The sequence below is a fragment of the Lissotriton vulgaris genome, chromosome 1_1 (genome assembly GCF_964263255.1).
Source record: "Lissotriton vulgaris chromosome 1_1, aLisVul1.2, whole genome shotgun sequence".
Lineage (NCBI taxonomy): Eukaryota > Metazoa > Chordata > Amphibia > Caudata > Salamandridae > Lissotriton > Lissotriton vulgaris.
The window spans coordinates 546,809,832-546,831,568 of record NC_141685.1 but is presented as its reverse complement, the minus strand read 5'-3'; the positions used below and the strand labels follow the sequence as shown (position 1 = coordinate 546,831,568).

Here is a 21,737-nt window from a genome sequence, read left to right as displayed (position 1 = left end):
AGGCCATTCCCTGGGGGATGGGGTCCCCGGGGTCGAAATTGGCCTCGGAAGGGGGGCCGCAGGGCCCCAAAAATAGTAAAAGGGGGGCCACACAGCCCCCCTTCTAAAAAAATAAATAAAATAAAAAAGCTGGCATCACATCGGAGGCCCACCCCCTCCCTGCACCACTCCGCCACTATTGGCCCTGGGGAACCCATCCCCGGGGGCTTGGCAATTATTTATTTTATTTTTGAGGAGTGGGGCCGCGTGGCCACCCTCCCCAGGCCGATTTTGGCCCCGGGGACCGGCCATTCTTTTTTTTTTTAAAGAAAAGGGTGGGGGCCGCTCCTGGCCCCCCGGACCCCATCCTCAGTGCTGGCCCTTTTCATTGGGGACAGTGGGGGGAGCCCCAATGCCCCCACGGTCCCTGCCAGCTTCCTGCCTCCTGCGGGAGCCGGCATCGCTTTTGAGCAAGGGCAGCTTGTAACATGCAGCTCCCCCTGCTCAAAAGCAATCCTTCTTTGCTTCGTTGAAGCAAGAGCATGTTTTCCTGCTCTCGCTTTCCTCATTACCAAAACACTCTGGTAGACTAACAGGTGACTGAATAAGGTTTCCTCCTGTCTAGTGGTGAACTTCAAAATCATTCCTAAGTGGTACAGTCATTGTGTTCAGGACATTCTAGACCAACTGAGAGCTGCTCTTTTTTGAAAGAGACCACATAGGTTGGTAGGCACTTCTTTAATTCTAGCTCATTTGATTTGGAATGCCACAGCCTAAGAAGAACATTAGAAATTGCCTTAGTGCCTTCCTCAGTAAAACTGAAGAAAGTAATTATCTGAAAGAGACAATTAGTTATAGATTCCTTACTTTAGAATTACCCCCAGGCGCTGACTGGATCTGGAGAGAATTTTTCATCAGCATTACCCTCCGCATCGAAAGGTGGCGGTGGTCGGCTCTGCGTTCGTGGTTGGTGTCGGGTCACAGGGATGACATCCCAGTAGCTACTTAGACGCCGCCCTTGCGCGCTGACCTGAGTTCTTTATTTTTCCGTGCCAGCCAGTGCAGATCCAGAGAGAGCGGTACCTCCAGTCACTGTTTGACTGACCATTTGCTGACTTTTTGTGGACGTCGTTTTTGAGTCTTCGACTCCTGGTGCACGTCAGGGATGCCTGGTTTCAAGGCTTGCGGGTCCTGCTGACGGTTGATGTTGGTAACGGATCTGCACCATGTGTGCATGTTTTGTCTGGAACCCGACCACGACTCCAAGTCGTGTTCCCGAATCCGGACCATGAAAGCGAGGTCTTTGCGGGAGCGGTCCCAAAAGCTTCTCGAGGCCCGGCAGTCCGCTTCGTGCCCCTCGAGGTCCTGGTCGCGTGAGCTGTCGAGGGACAGGTCGCGGAGTCAACGCCACCACTAGTCTTCTTCCGAGTCTTCAGACTCCTCCAGTAAGTCGAAGCACAAGAAGAAGTTGAAGAAGCATTGTCGCTCTTCCACTTCTCCCTGTCCGTCGGCCGATGCAAGGAGAGATGTGGGTGGTGCCCCTCCCGCGGCTCCGCATGCTGAGCCCGCTGGGTCGACTCCGGGTACCCCTCCCTTTCCGGGACCCAGTGTGAGAAGTTGGCCTGATATGTAGTGCTTCACTATTCTAGTGATCACTGTGTATCATTCCAAACGACCCTTATTGATGATTGGTTGTAAGTCAACCGTTAGACCAGCTATCCTAGTAGCATGGACAAGAGCAGTCTTTAGGCTAAACTCTAGAGGGCGTGTTAAGCCAGCTGTTATACCATCACATATACCCCTTGAACACCAAGTGAAAGGACACCACACAAGTTGTTATGAAAATAAAAGTATATTTATTTAGAACACAACAACCCTGGACTCTTTATGAGGACAGGGTGCTAAGCACAATACAAAGCTCTTAGGAAAATACTCAAATCGCACAATTTACACAAATGCCCGAGGGGCACGAAAAACCATATACTACAAATGTGGAATGCGAAATTACTAGCAGGTAAGTACTACTCTAATAGGCTTTAGGATCGCTAGGACTTGACTACTGAACCTTCAGATTACTAGCAGGAGGCCTAGGGAGATCGGGTGCAGAGTGTGCACTCTCACGCGGGATGCGGGACAAAGTCTATGGATGCTAGATTTAGTGTTATCGGACGAATCCGACTAGATAGAGCTGAAACGAAAAAGGATCTGGACCTTTGGATAGCAAAGCTATGCTGGAGCACCGAAATGCTGAGTTTACCTAGCCCAGGGGCTGCGGATGCATAGGTCTGGAAAGACGTCGGGAATCCTCGTTGCAGTCTATGGAGCCTGAAAGAAGAAGTTGCTGGCAGGCGACCATTGTTGAAGTTCGAAGGGATCCAAGCCTGGATCGAAGATGGGAGACACCTGTAAGCAGAGGGGACCAAGTTCTGAATCACTAGCCAATGATTAGATGGGCACCAGGATGGCACCGGATGGAGTCACCTTGACCAGGTGAGTGGGCGACGCTGGGCTCTGCAGTCTCACGGACCAGGAGGCGTTGTCGGCGACCAGGATGGAGGTGCGAGCTGTCCCACCATGGTATCTGCTGTCGACGTCGCTGGACCCAAGATTGGGGCAACAAGTCTTGGCAAATGCAAGCCCACGCGGTGGACTTAAAATGGCGTCTGGAGTGGACCAGGAGGGTCCGGGGTGCTCCTCTGTTGGAGGGGAGCAAGGGCCAGTCTGGAGCAACCAGACCAGCGTTGAAAATGTCGTCGTTCGTCGTCGGGAAGGCCACAAGCCAGCAGGCAAGTAGCCAGACAACGCGGTGAGCAGCATAGAGCAGAAGGGCCCCACGCAGATCTCGTGGATGCAGGGGGGCTGGACTTCGGTGCTGGAGCTGCTCAGGGTTAGGGCTTCTCACACCCCAAAGCACTCACTCGAGGATCCCTCGGCGGTCGTGCTGGGCAAGCGTCGTGCAGTCCTGAAGATGGCCGGTCCCTCGAGGTCTCGTCACACCCACGAATCTCAGCTGAGCTGACGATGCAGGTAGAGGTCAGAGGTGCCAGGGAAGCCGGTTCTCGTCGAGCTGGGCAGTCTTGATCCGGAGGAGAGACTTACAGCAGACCGCGATGCTTGGATGGTGCCTGCGGGTGCAGGGTGGCTACTCCTTAGCCACAAGGGAGAGTCTTCTGAAGGGTTCAAGAGTTCTTTCGTGGAAAGTCATCAAGATTCGGAATTATCTGATTTGGAAGGGGGCCTGCTCCTATCTTTATACTAGGAAAAGGGGCTGGCACGCAACTAGGTCCTGCCCATGGGTGGGACCAGGAAGGGGGGTGGTTACACCCGTCTCCCATGCCGGACTTTCCCCAGCTCAGGGGCTGGTGTGCCCCTGGAACTGGTTCTAGCCGGCAGATGCATAGTGAGCACCGGGGTGCCACTTGCAGTCACCTTCCTCTAAAGCCCTGCCTACCCAGGATACACAAAACCCTGTCTGGGATGGTGCTAGCACCGCCCCTGACAGGAAACCCTTTGTCCAAGCTCTCCTCGCTGGAAGGACTCCCAGCAGCAGGAGGTCAGACTTATGTCTGTGGTGGCAGTATCCATTTTGTGATGCTGAGGCTCGAGTTAACTTTAACCGGGGTTCACAGTTACATACATGTCGTGTCCCTCTAGAAGGGTGGAATGCTAACCCCGTCGCCAGAATTGGCGAGGGGTTATTATTCCAATTCGTATGACACCTTACTCGACATGTTTTGATAAAGCGATACCAGAGTTGGCATATAACCGCGAGGATTATAATGCACTTAAGACTATATGGTATGCGTTATCATGGACCAGCTATTAGGACTTGGTTCCGCAAGCTGCAAACGGGCTCAGCTCATGCCAGAGCACCATCTCACACGATTCCAAGCACTCTGCCTTCAGGATTGTCAAAGCCTGCCATAGGAGTGACTGATAGGAATCTATGTGTCCATTTTAGGGTTAGATATAGGTATACTATATCTAAAGCAAAGGGTGATTACACCACCTTGCCCCAGCTGTCGTGCAGCCAGTTGTGTCAGATTTAGATGGCCAGCCAGGGGTGGCATAATACATGCTGCAGCCCCTGGTAGGCCCTGGGTACACCTATGCCCTGAGTTACAGGGTCTGATAAGGTGGCCCAGTACCAATTGGTAAATGCACCTAAGGTACATGGAATCCATTTTACAGAGAGAGCAGTAGGCCTGGGGTCCTGATTGGCAGGGACCCAGGCCAACTATGTCAAAAACCAGCTAAAACACAGGCAAAAAAGTTGGGGGCAACCATAGTCAGGGGCTACCTTCCTACACCCAGTGCAACCCCTGCCCAGCTTCAAAGTTTCTACAAAGCGTGCCTTCGGGCCAGGCGGACCAGAACCGCAGTGTCCCCTTGGATCCAGTCCTGGATCCAGTCCTGGATCCAGATTGGCGCCGGTCGACCTGACCACACCTCCCCCGCCGCCAACTCCACCGGCACCACGTCCGCAGCCGGTTGTGTCTCCAGCCGGCGTCGACCCGGCCTCCACCCCGACATGGACACTGAGCTAGACCTGCGTCGACTAACTCAGGTTCCGGCGCCGACGGGTACTTTTGTGCCCCTGGTCCACCCTGGTTCTTTTAGGCCAGATTAGCAACCTGAGGAGGACTGGGAGGGGTCTGGAGACCGTTTTACTGACCTATTAAACTACGACCCGGACTGGCGAGAGGAGTTGGGGGATACCAGTGGACTGGATAGTTCCCCAGACCTTGGCATATTGTCTCCTCCTACCGTGGCTACGGAGGAGGGAGCGTCTTATGCAGTGATGTTGCATAGGGCAGCCGAGGCTCTCAACCTCGAGCTACCTATGGGGGCTGTCAGGACTAACCTCCTGACAGAGGTGCTTCAACCGGCTGCGAGCTCTTCGGAGCCCCTGCTGCCCCTGCCCCTGGTCCCGGCGGAGATATGGTGGTGCAAGTGCTGCCCCAGTGCCCGGAGGAGGACCGGGCCATACTCTTCCGTCCAGTTGCTGAGGAGAGGGACCCAGCAAAGTTTACCATTCGCTGTGAACTGGACACCGCCGACTCACTAGGCAGGACAATTTCCTCGTTGGTAGCCCTTCGACGCTACGCCTGGCTGAGGTCAACTGGTTTTTCAGGGGATGTCCAATCCACTCTTAAGGACATGCCCTTTGATTGCTGTCGCCTGTTTGGTGACAAGGCAGGTAACACGCTGGAGCGCCTATAATGCTCTCGGGCTACGGCCAAGACCTTGGGCCTCTCCACCACCCGCCCTGCACAGTCTGCCTTTTCGCCCCTTTCGTGGCTATGGAAGGGGTGCCGCGCCACCTCCCGCCTAGAGCCACAGGCCGGCGCAAGCTGTTCAGCCCCTGCACGACCGGGGACGTCTGGGGTCCAGCGCGCAGTCCAGCCCACCACAGCCCGATCTGAAGCAGCCTCCAAACCCTCCTGGTTCGACCTTTCAGGGCCACCAATGGCCAGTGGGCGGCAGGATTCGCCATCACCTCCCATCGCACCATCACGTCGGACAGGTGGGTTTTGCAGATAGTCCGAAGGGGCTACACCCTTCCCTTCGAGACTACCCCTCCATCCATGCCACCTCAGCACCATCGCATCTTGGAGGATCATCTGGCCCTTCTTCAACAGGAGGTTTCGGCACTCTAGGCCAAGGGAGGCATCAAGCTAGTTCCTGCCCCAGAAGTAGGTCATAGACAAAGGCCTGCGTCCTATCTTGGATCTCAGGAATGTCAACCGCTTCCTCCAGAAGGAGAAGTTCAAAATCTTGACGCTAGTTCTGGTCCTGTCTGCCCTCGACCCTGGAGACTGGATGGTAGCGTTGGAATTGCAGGACATTTACTTTCACATCCCTGTCCTGCCAGCCCACCGGCGTTACCTGCGATTCACTGTAGGCCGCAAGCACTTTCAGTTCACTGGCTCCCCTTTGGCCTTACCAGCGCCCCTCGGGTGTTCACGAAGGTGTTCCAGTCTTCCCCTTATCTCAACGACTGGCTGTCGAAGTCAGGCTCGCCCCACGCTGTCGTTTCGGACCTCCTGTACTCGCTGGGGTTCACTTTCAACGTGCTGAAGTCACACCTGACTCCCTCTCAGAAGCTCCTTATCATCGGAGTGGTTCTGGACACGACGCAGTTTCGGCTTTATCCTCCCAAGCAGCGAGTGCAGGATATTCGGGCTCTGATTCCGATCTTTCAGCCTTTATCCCAGGTTTTGGTCGGAATGACCCAGAGGCTGCTGGGCCAAATGGCCTCCTGCATCCTGCTAGTAGATCGTGCTAGGTGGCATATGCGGACCTGCAGTGGGACCAAAAGTTCCAGTGGGCACAGCATCAGGGGAATCTGTCCGATTGAGTTCAGATCTCGGAGGGCACTGCACGTCAATTGCAGTGGTGGCTAACACAGTGGTGATGGATGCATCACTTCTAGGGTGGGGCGGCCACATGGGAAAGGCGGAAATCAGAGGCTTCTGATCTCTGGCAGAGTCCGGGCTCCACATCAACCTTCTGGAGCTTCAGGCGATCCATCTTGCCCTGAAATCATTCCTTCCCTCTGTCCGGGGAAGAGTAGTACAGGTGTTCACAGACACCACCACTGCCATGTTGAACTGCAACAAACAGGGGAGGGTGGGGTTGTGGACCCTATGTCAAGAGGCCCTCCGCCTCTGGACATGGCTGAAACATCAGGGCATATCCCTGGTGGTTCAACACCTGGCAGGTTCACTGAATGTCAGGGCGGATTAACTCAGCCACAAGTGTATGATGGATCACGAATGGTTTGTTCACTCGGAGGTGGCGGAAGGTCTCTTTCTGCAGTGGGGAGAGCCTTGGTAAGACCTATTAGGCACCGAAGAGAACGTGCAATGTCCACAATTCTACATGTTGGAATTTCCAAGGCGGCACTCACTACGCAGCACTTTTCATCATGAGTGGAGTTGCAGTCTTGTATACGCCTTTCCGCCTACACCACTTCTGCCCAAAGTGCTGAAGATCAAGAACGACCGGGCCCAAGTCATCTTTGTGGCTCCGGATTGGTCACAGAGTCTGGTATCCCGAGCTGTTACACATGGCCATCGATCATCCGATCCGAATGCATCCGGGGACGGTTCTCCACCTGAACCTGTCCAGCCTCCACCTCCTTGCGTGGAGATTGAGCGGTGACAGTTGACAGCCTTTGACCTTCCTCCCGAAGTCTGTGATGTTATCTTGGCAGACAGGCGTCCCTCCACCAAAATAGTATACGCCTGCAGATGGAACAAATTTTTGGCATGGTGAACAACAAAGGTTGTGGATCCCCTTTCTGCCCTTCTTTCTGAGGTTCTCTTGTTCCTCCTTTCCTTGGCCCAGCAGGGCACTGCTCTGGGCACTCTTAAGGGCGATCACTTAGCCATTTCAGCTTTTCTTAGGATTCCTGATAAGCCTTCTCTTTTCAAGTCCTCTGTTGTAAGTCGCTTCCTTAATGGCACTTCCCCTCTTTTTCCTCCTGTTCCCTTCATAATGCCTCAGTGGGACTTGAACTTTGTTCTTACTTACCTTATGTGTGCTCCCTTTGAGGCGCTTCATAACTGTCCTCTCGGACTTCTTACTCTAAAGACTGCTTTTCTGGTTGTCATCACCTCTGCTCGCAGGGTGAGTGAGCTACAAGTTTTCTTGTAAGCCTCCTTTTCTGGCTGTTCATCCGGACAAGGTCGTCCTCAGAACCAGACCTTCCTTTCTTTGCAAGGTGGTTATTTCTTTCCACATTGTTCAAACCATTACTTTGCCCACCTTCTTTCCACCTCTGCATCCTTCTAAGGAGGAAGAGAGGCTCCACCGTCAGAATCCAAAACGTGCGTTTTCCTTTTATTTGGATCGCACCAAGTAATTCTGGGTGTAAGACCAGCTCTTTGTTGGCTACGTGGGTGCCAAAAAAGGTCGGGCTGTGCACAAACGGACCATCTCCAGTTGGGTTGTTTTGTGCATCAAAGCTTCCTACTCTTTAACAGAGACGGAGACTCCAGTGGGACTGCACACCCATTTTACCAGGGTTCCGGCAGCTACCACTGCTTTGGGACTGGGGAGTCCCCCTCAATGACATCTGTCATGCTGCTACTTGGGCATCTCTACACACGTTCACAAAACACTACTGCCTGGACAGCCAAGTCAGGAGAGACAGCTTCTTTGGCCATTCTGTTCTCCAGGACTTTCTGGTGTGAACTCTCCTGGGTTGGTATTGCTGGAGATCTATTCTAAGGTAAGCAATCTATAACTAATTGTCTCTTTCAGATGAACAAGTTACCCTCGGTAATGATATATCTGTAAGAGACCTAGATTAGTTATAGATTCCTTACCGCCCCACCCATCCTCCCCGTTATGCAAACTGACTACTAGGGTCATCCCTTTCAGGGCCCTAGTTTTATGCACCAGTGGCCAGTGTCTTCCATGGCTCTGTGCTTCTGACGTGGAATGTCGTGTAAAGAACTGACGTCAGCACGCGAGGGCAGCATCTAAGTTGCCACCGCAACGGCATCCCAGCGACCACGACGCCAACGACTAACGCGGAGCCGACCGACGCCACCTTTCGACATGCAGGTGTACTGCCGAAAATGTTTCCGGATCTAGTCTGACACCTGGGCGTAATTCGAAGGTTATCTGTCTATTACTAATCTATGTCTCTTGCAGATATATCGTTACCAAAGGTAAGTAACATGTTCATTAATGAGAAATAATGTTGTTTTTTTGTTTGTACAGTGCTGGCAGCGAATGCTCGCTGCTTTTTCTTTAGTAGAAGATGATAACATTTTCTGTTAAATGGTGGATAACATCTTGATGGCTTTTCAAACAGTGTCCGCCTTTGGGATTCTGCTGACCATTTGGGAACTGTCACAAATTTGGCTATACCTAAACCGTGATCTGCCCTCTGGGTTGTCAGCTTTCCAGTTAAGCCCTAATCATCTTGAACTCATTTCTGTCCATTCTGTCAAAGCACATATTACACATCTGAAGGCCAGCAAATCTGTAGGATTGGATAGTATTCCAATAATGGTACTCAACTTAATAACGGCAAGAACACACACACCTGCTGTTTCTTCAGATAACTGTTCCTTTCAAATACTTGTCTCATGGGACATTGCTAGTGTGAACCCTATACGTATAGATGGAGATCAAAAGGCTCATTCTTCATAATAATGACTTCTTATACTCAAAATCAACTTTAAAACTAGCTAGTTCCTTGTTGGTTTGAGTTGTTGGATTGAGGAGAGGATTAGGTTTGCGGACCTTGTCAAGTGTTACAAAGCAAACATTTTTATAAATGGTGAATGTGTGTTATAAAATTAATTGACTTTGACAATACTGTAAATTAAATGGGAATGTGTTCTTTAGGATATAAAAGTCAAGAGTGCATTATCGTGGACAAGTCTGTTTAAAGCAGTTCCTGCCATACCTACGATAATCAAATCATCTAGTGACAGTTTCCAGCAATTCAGAAAAGCAGCCCTGGAAAAAGAAGAACGAGAGAAAGCACTACGGGCTCAAGAAAAGAGGCAACAGAGCGGGTAAGCCAGCACAACAGAAGAAATTTTCTTAGGTGAAACCAAGGTTTGTTAACTGTTTTGAGAATTGTTGTAAGGAGCTACAGTATACCTACTTTACTGTAACTTTTTTTTGGTTGTTTACTTGGTTTGTTTATTTATGCTTTTACCCAACCTCATGTACATACAACAAAACAATGTGACTGTTACATGCCAGATACATCATGACATTAGAATTAAGATGACAACTTGGCCATCCTCTGTGTGACCCCTCTTACACCCGTACCATATCGTTTGCTGTCTAATCCCCGACTACTGTGACTTTCAGATTACATTCTTTCCTTTTTCTGTGGTTCTACCTGCGGGGACCTCCTCTGTCTGAGCAACGTAATGCTGCAGCCCGGAAACGGCCTGGAAGATGGAGGAACCCCCTAATGCTGCAGATGTCAACTTTTGGCCCCTGTTATGCATTGCGGGCTCCTCAAAGGTGCCCAGTATCCCCCCAATTCCTATAGGTCTTCGTGTTCCTTGCCATCTCTGTGGGAAAGTCTAATGTGTGCCTCCTCCACTAATACCGATTCCATAGTATACTTCACCCAAGTGGCCACCACTGGTCTCCAGGTGCACAGCCATACCATTGTTAACCTCCTCTTTGCCAGGAGAAATGTCAACTGGAGGAGTTTATAATGCATTTTACTTTGCCTGGGATGTTCCATGATACCCAATAAGCACAGCTTGTGATGAGGAGCCAGATACAACCCTGTAGCCAACCAGATACGCTCAACCACTTCTAGCCAGTATGCATGTAACTCAATCCAGTGCCACGCCATGTGTAAGATTGTTCACGGTGGGGACATGCAGTTGAGCAGCCCGCAATACATTCTATTTAGCTAACGGGACATGAGATGTGTGGTGAAAATAATTAAAATAAATCAATTTGAACCAAGTTGTCCCAGAGACCCCCCTTAATCGGTGAACAGGACTGTTAGCATTTTTTGTGTGAGGCGCTCTTCCAGTTCCTCCTTTCAGGCCATTCTTGTTGCTAGCTGTTGCCTGGGTCTGTCCAACTTAAGTGCCCTGTTCCTCCGGGACCCTGTATGTACCTCTCTCCAATACTCAGGATTGCCTTTAGGGTTTCAGACCACAGAGGCGCCTCTCGGAAGACATGCCAAATCTACCTTGCCATTTGTGCGATTTTGGCATTTTGCAAGTACTGGCCCTGGCCTAAAGTGAAGGCCACTTGAGCTCCTGATAAGTGAGAAATGGCTCCCCTGGGTACCCGGAGAGCCTATAAGTCTCCTCCCTGCCATTGAGTGATAGCCATAACCGAACTAATGTCCTTGAAGGGCTTCAGCGTCAAAATCTCCAGATCCCCAGAAAAGGGCGGCCTCCGAAGCACTATGGAAATTAGCCATTCCCAGATCTGTGCTGTGTGAAAAGGGAACTTATCACCCAAACCCACACCACTTAGTAATAGTTCCATCAGGGGTGTGCCAATATGCGTCCCTCACAGCAAGCGCTTTCCATCATATCTGTGGCAGTCACCAATTGTGCTGCAAACTGAATATGTGCAGTGTAATAGTATAACTCCACATCCGGTAATCCTAGCCCCCTGTCCTCTTGATCCAATTTTAAAGAGTCCAAAGCCACTCAAGGTCTCCTGCCTGCCCAGACCAGCTCCACCAACAAGCAATGTAAGCGCTTGATCGTCTTGTGTGAAAAGGGGTACAGAGCATTTTGTAAAACACAGAGACATATGGGGAGAAAGACCATCTTAGCGATAGCCGCCCTTCTCATGATGGATAAGGGTAGGCTGGTCCAGAACTGTAAAGATACGTGTAGCACCTGCACCAACTTTTCAATATTGTACGCATGTTACTTCTCAGGCGTTGCTGGCACCTGTATACCAACGTATTCAAATTGGTCCTTTTCCTAGCGTATACCCAGACCTGGTAGAAAGTCCCTGGGTGACCATGTGAGCACCCCCGATGGGAACAGAATTCTCTTGTTGTGATTGGAACTCAGTCCTGCCACCCTACTAAACTCCTCCAGATATGCCGTTAATGTGGGCAGAGATTCTCTTGGTCTCTACAAAGTAAAAAAAAGGCATTATCAGCATATAATGAGAGTACATGTGTGGTGTCTCCCAGCTGAGTTCCCCACTCGCACGTCACCTTCCGTAGCTAGATGACCAGAGGTTCCACCGCTAGTGCAAACAGGAGCGGCGAGAGCGGGCAAAACTGCCAGGTGCCACACTGTATGCTCAATGTTCTGGACAACACCCTGCAATTTTGCACTTTGGCCCTAGGGTTCGTATGAAGCAGTTAAACCCAGTGTAGGAAGCATCCCACCGCTGATCCACCAGTGTAGGAAGTTGGCATTTTATATACTGCACCAAAGTAAGGTATAGTGTTCATTTTTAGGCCCAAAATCTTATAACATGGGTTCTTCTGGGATACAAATGGTTACAGTTTTCAAAGGTATTTAGAATCAAACATTTTTATTATGCGGTCAGATAGAAACAGACACAGCCCAGCTGCCTACATCGACTTGCCGGCAGGGCGTAAGCAAGTAGTAATTAAACACAGCAGTTGGACCTACAACCTGGGGGGCGGTCCTGCGTTGTAAAAGCCAAAGGCACTCCCCACCGGCACAGCGGGGTCTGCAATTTTCTTAGGAGCGAGAAATCAGCAAGAACAAAATAGGAAAACAATAGAAAACACCTCCCACCCCACCCTCCTCCCAGGCCCCCCCCCCGAACTCCCCCTTCCCGTCCACCCCCGCCGCATCAACCATCAGCCACAGAAAGAGCAGCACATCCATCACCCTCATCTAGGCATATCCATCCCAAAAGGTTAGGGACCTGACACAGCGTCCACCGGATCTAGAGGAATAAGTTGTAGGACTTGAAGTTACTTTGGGCATGTAACTTCTCGAATCTCTTTGGACAGAAGCCGCAGAAAGTCGTCCTAGTGGTGTGCGCAGAGGGAAACATTTAGGGGACGGGAGGCCTAGCAGCGCATGCTCAGGGAGTCTGGGCAACGAGATTTGGAATGCAGCATCTAGTTCATCTAACACCATTTTCCAGTACCGTTCCAATTTGGGGCAATGCCACAACAAGTGCAAGAGAGTGCCTGACATGCCGCAACCTCTCCAGCAGAGACTAGACTTGGCCTTGTCCCAGGATGCAACGCGCTGTGGTGTATAGTACCAGTACGTCGCCAGCTTGTAGGCCGACTCCGTACTTGCTGTGTTAGCAGTCGTATGGTGTGCGCCGTAGAACACCTGTTTCCACTCCTTCTGCGAGAGCGGTCGCCCAAGTTCCACCTCCCACCGCACCTGCGCTGTTGTTCGCTGCCTTCGCGGGTCACGCAAAATCATGGCGTAAAGCTCAGATATAAGACGCCGGTCGTTCTTTTTACGCATAAGCCATTGCTCGAAGGTCGTAAGGGGGCGCGGCATCAATGCCATGTTGGTCGGGTGCGACACTCAATGTGCCACTTGGATGTAGGCAAAACTATCTGACACCTCCACTAGGGAGGGGGGATCGCAGCTCCGAGAAGGGGACGAGACCCTCGAGATCAAAAAGCATTCCCACTCGTTTACAATCCTTCTCTCACCAGCGATGGAAGACCGGCGACGCAAGGCCAGGGGGGAAGGCGGGATTGTCCACAATCGGCGTCATGGGTGAGGGGAAAGTCGTCCAGCCCTTACGAAGTGCTAACTGATCCCAAGCTTTAAGCGTTGGTGACGTCACAGGCAAGAAGTATAGCCCCCATGCCCTATCTTTGCGAGGCAACCAGAGTTCCCGCCAAATATTGCAACCCGCAACGGTCTGATCCATGAACAACCAGTGTTTACTCGACTCCGGTCTATTCCACTCAAACACGTAGCGTAGGCAGGTGGCTTGAAAATAGGCCACAAGATGAGGGAAGCCCAAGCTGCCCGCCGCTTTTGGAAGGATAGTTGTCGCAAACGCCGCTCGGGGGCGCTTATTGTCCCAAAAAAACCTGTTCAGCAAGCCCTGGAGCTTCTTCAGAGCTCCCTTCGGTGGTGTGAGGGGGAGCATTTGGAAGATATATAGTATTCTGGGCAGAAGAGTCATTTTAATGGCCGCCAACCTGTCCAACCACGACAGGTTAAGGCGCGACCATGCCGAGATAGATTTGGCGGTCTGCTCTATCAAGTTAGTATAATTCAAGGAAAGCGTCCGAGGCACAGTCGACGCAAGACGGATACCCAAGTACGTAATGTCAGATTGCGCCCACCTGAAGTCAAAGTCCCGTTGTAGTTCAGCGACTTCATCCGGCGGAACAGAGATGTTAAGGATCTCCGATTTAGAGAAATTAACCTTAAAGCCAGCTATGTTATGGAAAGCCTGAATTTCCGCGGTAAGTCGTCGCAGAGAAGGAGCAGGAACTAGCAGAGCCAGAATGACATCGTCGGCATACAGACTCAATTTGTGTTCGTCGGCTCCAAATTTAATGCCCACAATGTCAGGATGGGACCTGATCCCCTGGGCGAAGGGCTCCATATAAAACGCAAATAGGAGCGGCGAGAGGGGACACCCCTGACGTGTCCCCCTAGTGATGGAAAATGGAGCCGATCTACAACCATTGACCCGTACTACTGCATACAGGGCCTGAATCCAACGTAAGAAATTACCTCTGAGGCCATACGCCTGTAGCACTCGGAAGAGGAACCCCCACTCGACCCTGTCAAAGGCCTTCTCCGCGTCGATGGATAGGAGGAAGGCCCGAGTCTTCGCGCAGTGGACCCCATCCAGCAGATGCAATAATCTTTTGGAGTTATCACCTCCTTGGCGGATAGGGACAAAGCCAGATTGGTCTGGCTCAATCACGCCATCCATAAGAGGGCTGAGTCGCGCCGCAAGAATGCCCGCAAAGAGCTTGGCGTCGATGTTCAGGAGAGAAATAGGCCGATAGGCGCTACAATCAGCAGGGTCCTTGCCAGGTTTAAGTATGACCATAATGGCAGCATCGGACATGGAGGGCGCGACCGAGCCAGTGTCCAGGAAAGAATTAAATAGGCGGGCCAGGAACGGGGCCAGTTCCCGGCAAAAGGTTTTATAAAAAAGCGCTGAGAAACCATCAGGACCAGGGGATTTAGCTAGTTTAAGCCGGGCTATGGCGGAGATAACCTCCTCCACTCGGATCTCCGTGTCCAGGTCCTCGACAGCTGTCTCCAGCAGGGGGGTAATGCCCGCCGCCTCAATGTACCGATCGCAGTCCGTGAGCGACGTGCCCTCCTCCGTGTACAAGCTCTGGTAGAAGTGGCGAAAGGCTTCCACTACCTCGGAGTCAGTGGTGTGTGACACCCCTTGGTGATCACAGATATCGGCGATGGCCCGAGCCTGGGTCTTGGCCCGTAGGCGGTGCGCCAGCATCTTGCCCCCTTTGTCCCCGCTCAGGTAGAACCTATGACGCAAGCGCAGCAGCGCATATTCTGCCCTTTCCAGATCCAAATGCTTCAGCATGAGTCGCTTAGTCTCCAGCTCTCTCCAGACCCTTCGGGCACTCGTGCGTTTGTGGATAGACTGCAAGCCTCGCACCTCTCCCTCTAGCTCTTCCCTCTTGTCCCTCCGAAGCTTGGAGTATGTGGCCGCTAAAGCAATGAAGTCCCCTCTAACCACCAGTTTCAGTGCCTCCCAAACTGATGCTATCGCCGTTTCTCCTACGGGATTCTCAGCAAAGTAATGTGTGATAGTGTCCCCAATCTGTCCCACTACAGAGTCAGAGCGGAGCATGGAGTCGCACAGTCGCCAGCCAGCTGCGGGAGGGCGCGTGCCGCTAAGGGTAAACACGACCATGAGGGGCGCATGGTCTGAGAGGGAGCGGGGGGCAATGTCCGCGTCGTGGAGGTGGGGTAGCAGGGCAGAGGAAGCCAGAAAGTGGTCCAAGCGCGCATATGTCTGATGTGCAGCAGAGTAATATGTATAGTCACGCTCTTGGGGGTGCTGTAGCCGCCATACATCATGTAAACCGCCATCTACCAACCACTGCTTCCCGTCTGTCGACCAGGTCCCCGAGTTATGCAGTCTATTCACCGACCTATCGAGGGTCTCGTCCATTACAAGATTAAAGTCCCCTCCCACTAGGAGAAAAGCATCGGGGGAAGCAAGAACCTGGGCCAGGGCTGCGCGCAGGAAAGGCTCCTGCTATGTATTTGGCGCGTAGATGGAGCCAATCGTGAAGGTCGCGTCCCCCCATTGCACCCGCACCGCCAAAAATCTCCCCGTATGTCCACCAGGTGGGCCAAGATCCTACAATGTGTCCGAGCGCTGAAGAGGAGGGCAACTCCGTTCTTCTTCGCCGGGCCTGAGGACCATAGCTGCAGGGGAAATCTCCTGTCATGCATTCTACGCTCATCCTTCTGCAGGAGATGCGTCTCCTGCAGGAGGCATACATCCCCCCAGTTTGTTCAAGGAGCGATAGGACTGCGGAGCGTTTCACTGGGTTGTTGAGCCCCCGAACATTGAGGCTCACCACTTTCATCTCCCTAGCCATCCCAGGTCAACAAGATCAGCAGCTAATGTGGCCCATGTAGAGTCCGACGCTAAGTGTCCCCCATCAACACGTCCAGCACACATGCTCCCCAGCATACGAGACAGAGGCGGGAAAGCACAGTCACCCACAAGCGGCCTAGGTTTGATGCGGCGTCACCCCCTTCACCCACTCCTCCCATCCCCCCCGCACACACACTGAACCCCCTTACAACAGACAGAACCAAACATAAGCAGGAAAAGAACATAATGAAGTACGAAAGTTCATAATACAGGCCACAAGGGCATGGGAGATAGGAACCAGTCCACAGTCTTCCAGTTCCCGATACGGGACTCACTCATCCAGCAGGACATACTAGAGTACCTTCAGGGAAAGTCCCCCTCCGACGCCAGTGATGTACCCTTTCGGGCCTCAAGGCACCTCCGAGATATCATCCGGGTTCGCCTCCGTGACCAAGGCCACGGAGGCCAGAGTTGCGCCCCTCTCCTGGAGGCATGCTGAGGGGTCGGGTCCTTTCTTGGATGCAGGGCGCCCCACTGTCTGCCAGTCTGTCGAACGTCTTTTCCGCCTGGGGGTATTGTCGCCGTCTCCGTGCGTTCTATACCCAGGAGGTCCATGGCATCCGCTAGTGATCGTACCTTCCCCAGTTTGTTCTGCCAGCGGAAAATGAGGCGAAACGGGTGACCCCACATGTATACTATGCTGTGCTCCCGCAGGTAAGACGTGACTGGCTTGAAGTCTCTGCGCTTCTGCAGTGTTGACGCCGCCAGATCCTGATATAGCACTGGATTGTGACCACGGAACTGCAGAGGGCCAGCTTCACGTGCCATCCTGAGGATACGTTCCTTCAATTGAAAGTCATGCACGCAGACAAGAATGTCCGGCGGCGGTGCCTTCGCACCTTTAGGTAGACCCACCCGATGCACTCTGTCCATGCGGATGTCCGAAATCCCCTCGTCCTGTAGGACCTGTTTGAAGAGGGCCTCCACGTACTCCCGTAGATCCGACCCCTCTGCCTTCCACGGCACCGCTCTGATCCGAATGTTATTGCGGCAGGACCAGTTCTCCAAATCCTCCGCGTGTGCTTGAAGGTCGAGGTTCTGCTCGGTGAGCCGGATAACATCTTGCTGGAGCTGATGGATATCGCCTGCCGTCCCCAGGTCGTGCTCCTCCAGCGTGGCCACCCGCTCTCCTGTGTGGTCAACGTCTCTACGGACCTCCCTCAGGTCCGCAGCCAGCTGCGTGCGCAGTCCCGCAATGTCTTCCTTGATGGCTGCAAAGAGTTCCAACATGAAGGCTTTGGTCGCAGGTTCCTCCGCCTGGTCCCGATTTGGAGATTTGTTAGCCCCCGGGAGATGTGGTCTGCACCGCACCTTTCGTCGCGCCGTCCTTGCCCGGCTTGTCTTTCCTCACACTAGCCGTCGCCATGTCGAGCCTAGTAGGTCTCCCTTCAGCAGGACGTCTGTGCGACTAGGAAAGGCCGCTGGAGCGTTCTCGCAAGCAGGCCCAAGCACGCATGTGGTTCACTAGGCCCCAGACAGGCACACTTGTCTTGCGTCCTTTTAAGGCCTCCAAGCTTGGGTCCACGGCACAGGGGGGGCTTCTACTGCCAGTCTTCCGTCGCTATGAGAGAGGGGACACCTTATGGAGCCGGCCGCCTGCCGAACAGATAGCGGGTAGAATCGGGGTGAAGGGCGGGACAGTGCCGTGCAGGACAGGGGCGCAGCGTGTCCTATCAGTGCCCACAGAGAGTTCCCTCGCAGGCCTCAAAGGTCCGGTCCCATGTTGCGGAGCGTAGCACTTGTATGCCCAAGTCCGTTTAGCCGGAGGGGGGCCTGTACAATCCAAGATGGTCAGTCTCAGCCACCGGGGCCTAGCAGGCCAATCGATTCAGCTCTGCAGGGGGGGGCCTCGCAGGTAGCAGTAGGCTCTGTGGGCCCTAGAAGCCCGGTGGCAGGACAGGCAGCTCGCAAGCAGGGCCTCGCAATAGGGCCTACCTAGTCTTCCCTCGAGCGGCCTAGTCCGGGCACGGCCTCCGACGGCCTGGGCAGTGGCAAGCAGCTTCGCAGGAACAACCCCAGCTTCAGCAGGTCGGCCGCGGTGCAGCAATGTCTGTGCGTGCAGCCGCCGTCACACGTCCCAGTCCGGGCTCCCCGCCGAGCGCCGTGCGGCAGGGCAGACCCCTCCTCCCGCCAGCACCATCCAGCGCGTCTAGGCCAGAAGCCCCGGGCTCGCGTAGTTCACGGGGCCGAGAGGTGCGCCCCACCTCACCGGACGTCCGCCACTCCGCCTCTTCCAGGGCGCCGCTGTAAGGCCCGGGTCCGCACCGCTCACACCTCAGGGCGTTTCTCCTGCTGCAGCCCCGGCGAACAGCCTCTCTCACTCGAGCCACGTCCACAATAGGCAGCTCTTCGCCGCGACTCGTTTGTGCGGGCCGCCAGCTCCCGCGCCGTCAGGCACCGCTCTCAGCCCCCGGAACACAGCGGCAGGGCAGCGGGGAAACCGGCAATGGAGCCCGGGTCTCCAGGAGATGCAAGGGCACTCGGATGATAGTAACCGAGACCCGAACAGGGTGCTGAAACAACGCTGTTGAATGCCAGGCGCCGGAGGGACACAAAAGTACGTCCTACTCCGCCGCCATCTTGGCCACGTCCCCTTCAAAGGTATTTAAACATGTTTTGGGGGTTAGGACCGGCACTCAAGGTGCACCACCAGCGGCACTGGGGCAGCTGTGCAGGGGCACAATGTTATCCAGTGGGGCTAAGCGGGCCTTCGGTAAGTGTCTGCTTATAAGAAGGCCACTCGGGTGTGGGAGTAAAACTGCTGAGGTTAATATCAGCACTGCATGAGCCAACAATCCGCTCAGGAGCTACACCACCCCCACCAGCAGCACAGGGGCGGGCAGGTGCAGTGTGTTAAGGAGAACGTCTGGGACTCTGTGGAATCCAATGCAGTCCGCCGGTTCTGAAAAGATGCTGCAGGCTCAGGCAGGGAGACTTCCTGAGGGTGACCACCAGCTGAAGAAGTAAGTTGGGATCTTGGGGGAAGCCTGGACCCCGTTGGTTGGGCCACTCAGTGCCGTGGGGTGTCAAGTGCAGGGGTGTCCTAAAGCATTTTCTTACCAGCTCCGGTGGTGATCAGGGGGACCCTTCAAGTTGAGACAGCAGGCGTAGTCTTGAAACTTGAGGGAGGGCCATTGGTGTCCAATGCAAATTGGTGCAGAATGGCGGAGTCGCCGGAATGTGGATTCTGTGGGTGAGTTTTGGCTTGAGCAAATCCAATGCTCACAGGAGTCTGTAAGACGATTGGAGGGCAGGTCCTCCGGGCCCTGGAGTTTACTGGCTGCTGGACTCGCCGGGTTTCTTGCTGTAGGTGGGTCATAGACCAGGCATGCCGGAAGAGCTGGGGACAAAGCAGTTGGTGTCCTCTTATTCCTGGGTAAGCACTGCTCTTTGGTCTTTCTTCTTTCTTTCTCAAATCTGAGGAGGCAAGTTTCAGAGTCACCCCTAAGTACTAAATTTAGGGGCGTAAAAAGGGGTGTGCAGGTTGGGACCAATGGGTCCCTTCCTTGGGGTGGGTACACCCCATATGCCACCCTCCAGTGGGAGGTGGGGGCATGAGCCTCTTCCTGAGTGGTTGGGTCCCCTCATCTTCAAGATGATGGAGGGGACTGAGATGTGTGCTTTAACTCGCCTCCCCCCACCTGAGGGGTGGGGTTGGCAAAGCTGGGCACACCTCTCCTCCTAGCTCGTTTTCCCTCCGATTCTCCCGCCCCAAATGTGGGGCAGTACCCGTAGGAGCCAGTTGCTGGGGGCAGCAAAAAGCAGTGACAGCTCACAAAGGCGGTAGGCCTTTGAAGCTTCCCCTTCTTGGACGTAACCCATCCTGGGGGAGGAAGCATGATACCTCTGCCCAGGATGGGCTTTTGTTTCTGGACCCACAGAGCGGAGGCTCTCTACCCAGGGGTGCAGAAACCTGTCTGGTGGTGGCAAATGGCGGGAAGTCGTTCAGGATCCACACTAGGGCCGGTCATTTTTCAGGGGCATATCAAGATGCCCTCTGAGTATATTTTTGTATTAAATCCCACACTGGCATCAGTGTAGGTTTAATGTGCTGAGAAGTTTTCTACCAAACATGCCAGATTTTAGTAAAGCCATTATGGAGCTGTGGAGTTCGTAATGACCAACTCTCAGACCATCTACTCTTTATGACTATACTACACTTGCAATGAATGGACTTGGACACTGGACACTGTAGGGGTACAGGGCTCATGGTACCTATAACCTTTACCTTGGGGCTAGTGCACCCTGACAGAGGGTTGGCTTACCTATGCCTCAGGCAGTGTTCTGTGGGCATGGCACACAGGGATGTGTGCCATGTTGAGTCTACACTTTTCTCTGCATCAGAACACACAGCCTGCAATGGACTTGTGTGGATGTTAAGGCACAGGCCTTTTAACACCTTGGCTGCTAGTGGTTTTCCCCTCCTGTGCTGACATTCCATGAATCCCTCTATTCATGACGAGCTCAGCTCGTCATAAGCACAGCTCAACTGTGCCTCATGACGAGCTGAGCTCGTCATGAGCAGCGAAGGGGCTAATGGTGGCGCAACAGGAGCTACAGTCCTTAGAGGGCTTCCCTAGTCACAGTGCTCTTGGTACCCATGTACCTTTTACAAGGGGCTTACCTGGGTTCAGAGATGTGCCAATTGCTTATACAGAAGTACAGCTTTGGGAAAGACACAGGCTCTGGGAAACTGTTTGGCATGGATCCATGGCACACCAAGTCAAATGGGCATCATGTGTCGGGCAGAAAGTGGTGTGTGACCATTCAAAAAGGGGTACTTTCCTACACAGACCCCTCCCAACAAACAAAAGAGGATGAGATTAACCTTTCCCTAGAGAGTCTTCATTGTCTAAGTGGAAAAATCTAGAAAGGCCATCTGCATTGGCCTGGGCAGTCCCAGCTCTATGTTCCACTGTGAAGTCCATTCCCTGTAGGGAGATGGACCACATCAAAAGGTTTGGATTTTCCCCTTTTATCTGCATTTGCCATCTGAGAGGTCTGTGGTCAGTCTGAACTAGGAAGTGAGTACCAAACAGGTATGTTGCCAGCTTCTTCAGGGGGCAAACCACACCAAAGGCCTCCCTTTCAATGGCACTCCAACATTGCTCCCTAAGGAGTAGCCTTCTGCTTATGAAAGTAACAGATTGGTCGAGTCCATCATAATTTGTCTGGGATAGGACCACTCCTATCCCTAGCTCAGAGGCATCAGTCTGCACAAGGGCAGCCAGCATCTGCTGAGTGAGTGCCGATGGACCTCGTAGAGGCAGCCCAGCCAGCTGCTTGCTGGGTCCCAGTGAACCCTACTTGCCCTTTTTGCCACCCGAATTCTCAAGCCTGCCCACGTTTTAAAAGGACCTTGCAGAAGCAGCCCATCCAGGTTGGGTTTGGCTTGCAGTGACTGGTGAGCCCTAGTCGTTCTGCACCCTATTTTGTCCCCGTCACTACCTGAATCTCTAGCCTGCAGACCTGTACCTCTCTACCCAGGGTGCAAAAGGATCGCTGCAGGTCTAAGCTCTAGTAGCTCACAGCGCCAGGGGACTTAGCACTTGCTAAGAATATCCGCAGCAGTAGGCAAGATGCTAAAAGTGGGCCTCACCTGGAAAAAGACTAGCTTGGGCTTGCTCGTATCCTACTAGAACCTCTCCAAGCCA

At 53.2% G+C, this 21,737-nt stretch overlaps 1 protein-coding gene across 2 annotated transcripts in view; it reads left to right on the top strand.

The window, feature by feature from the left end:
- BRDT (bromodomain testis associated) overlaps positions 1-21,737 on the top strand; it is a 2,469,968-nt gene that overhangs the window by 2,067,496 nt on the left and 380,735 nt on the right. For both annotated transcript variants that reach the window (XM_086953938.1, XM_086953937.1), the window contains one exon: positions 9,349-9,521. In XM_086953938.1, coding sequence (XP_086810064.1) covers positions 9,349-9,521 — 173 coding nt within the window. The remainder of the gene's footprint in view (positions 1-9,348; positions 9,522-21,737) is intronic.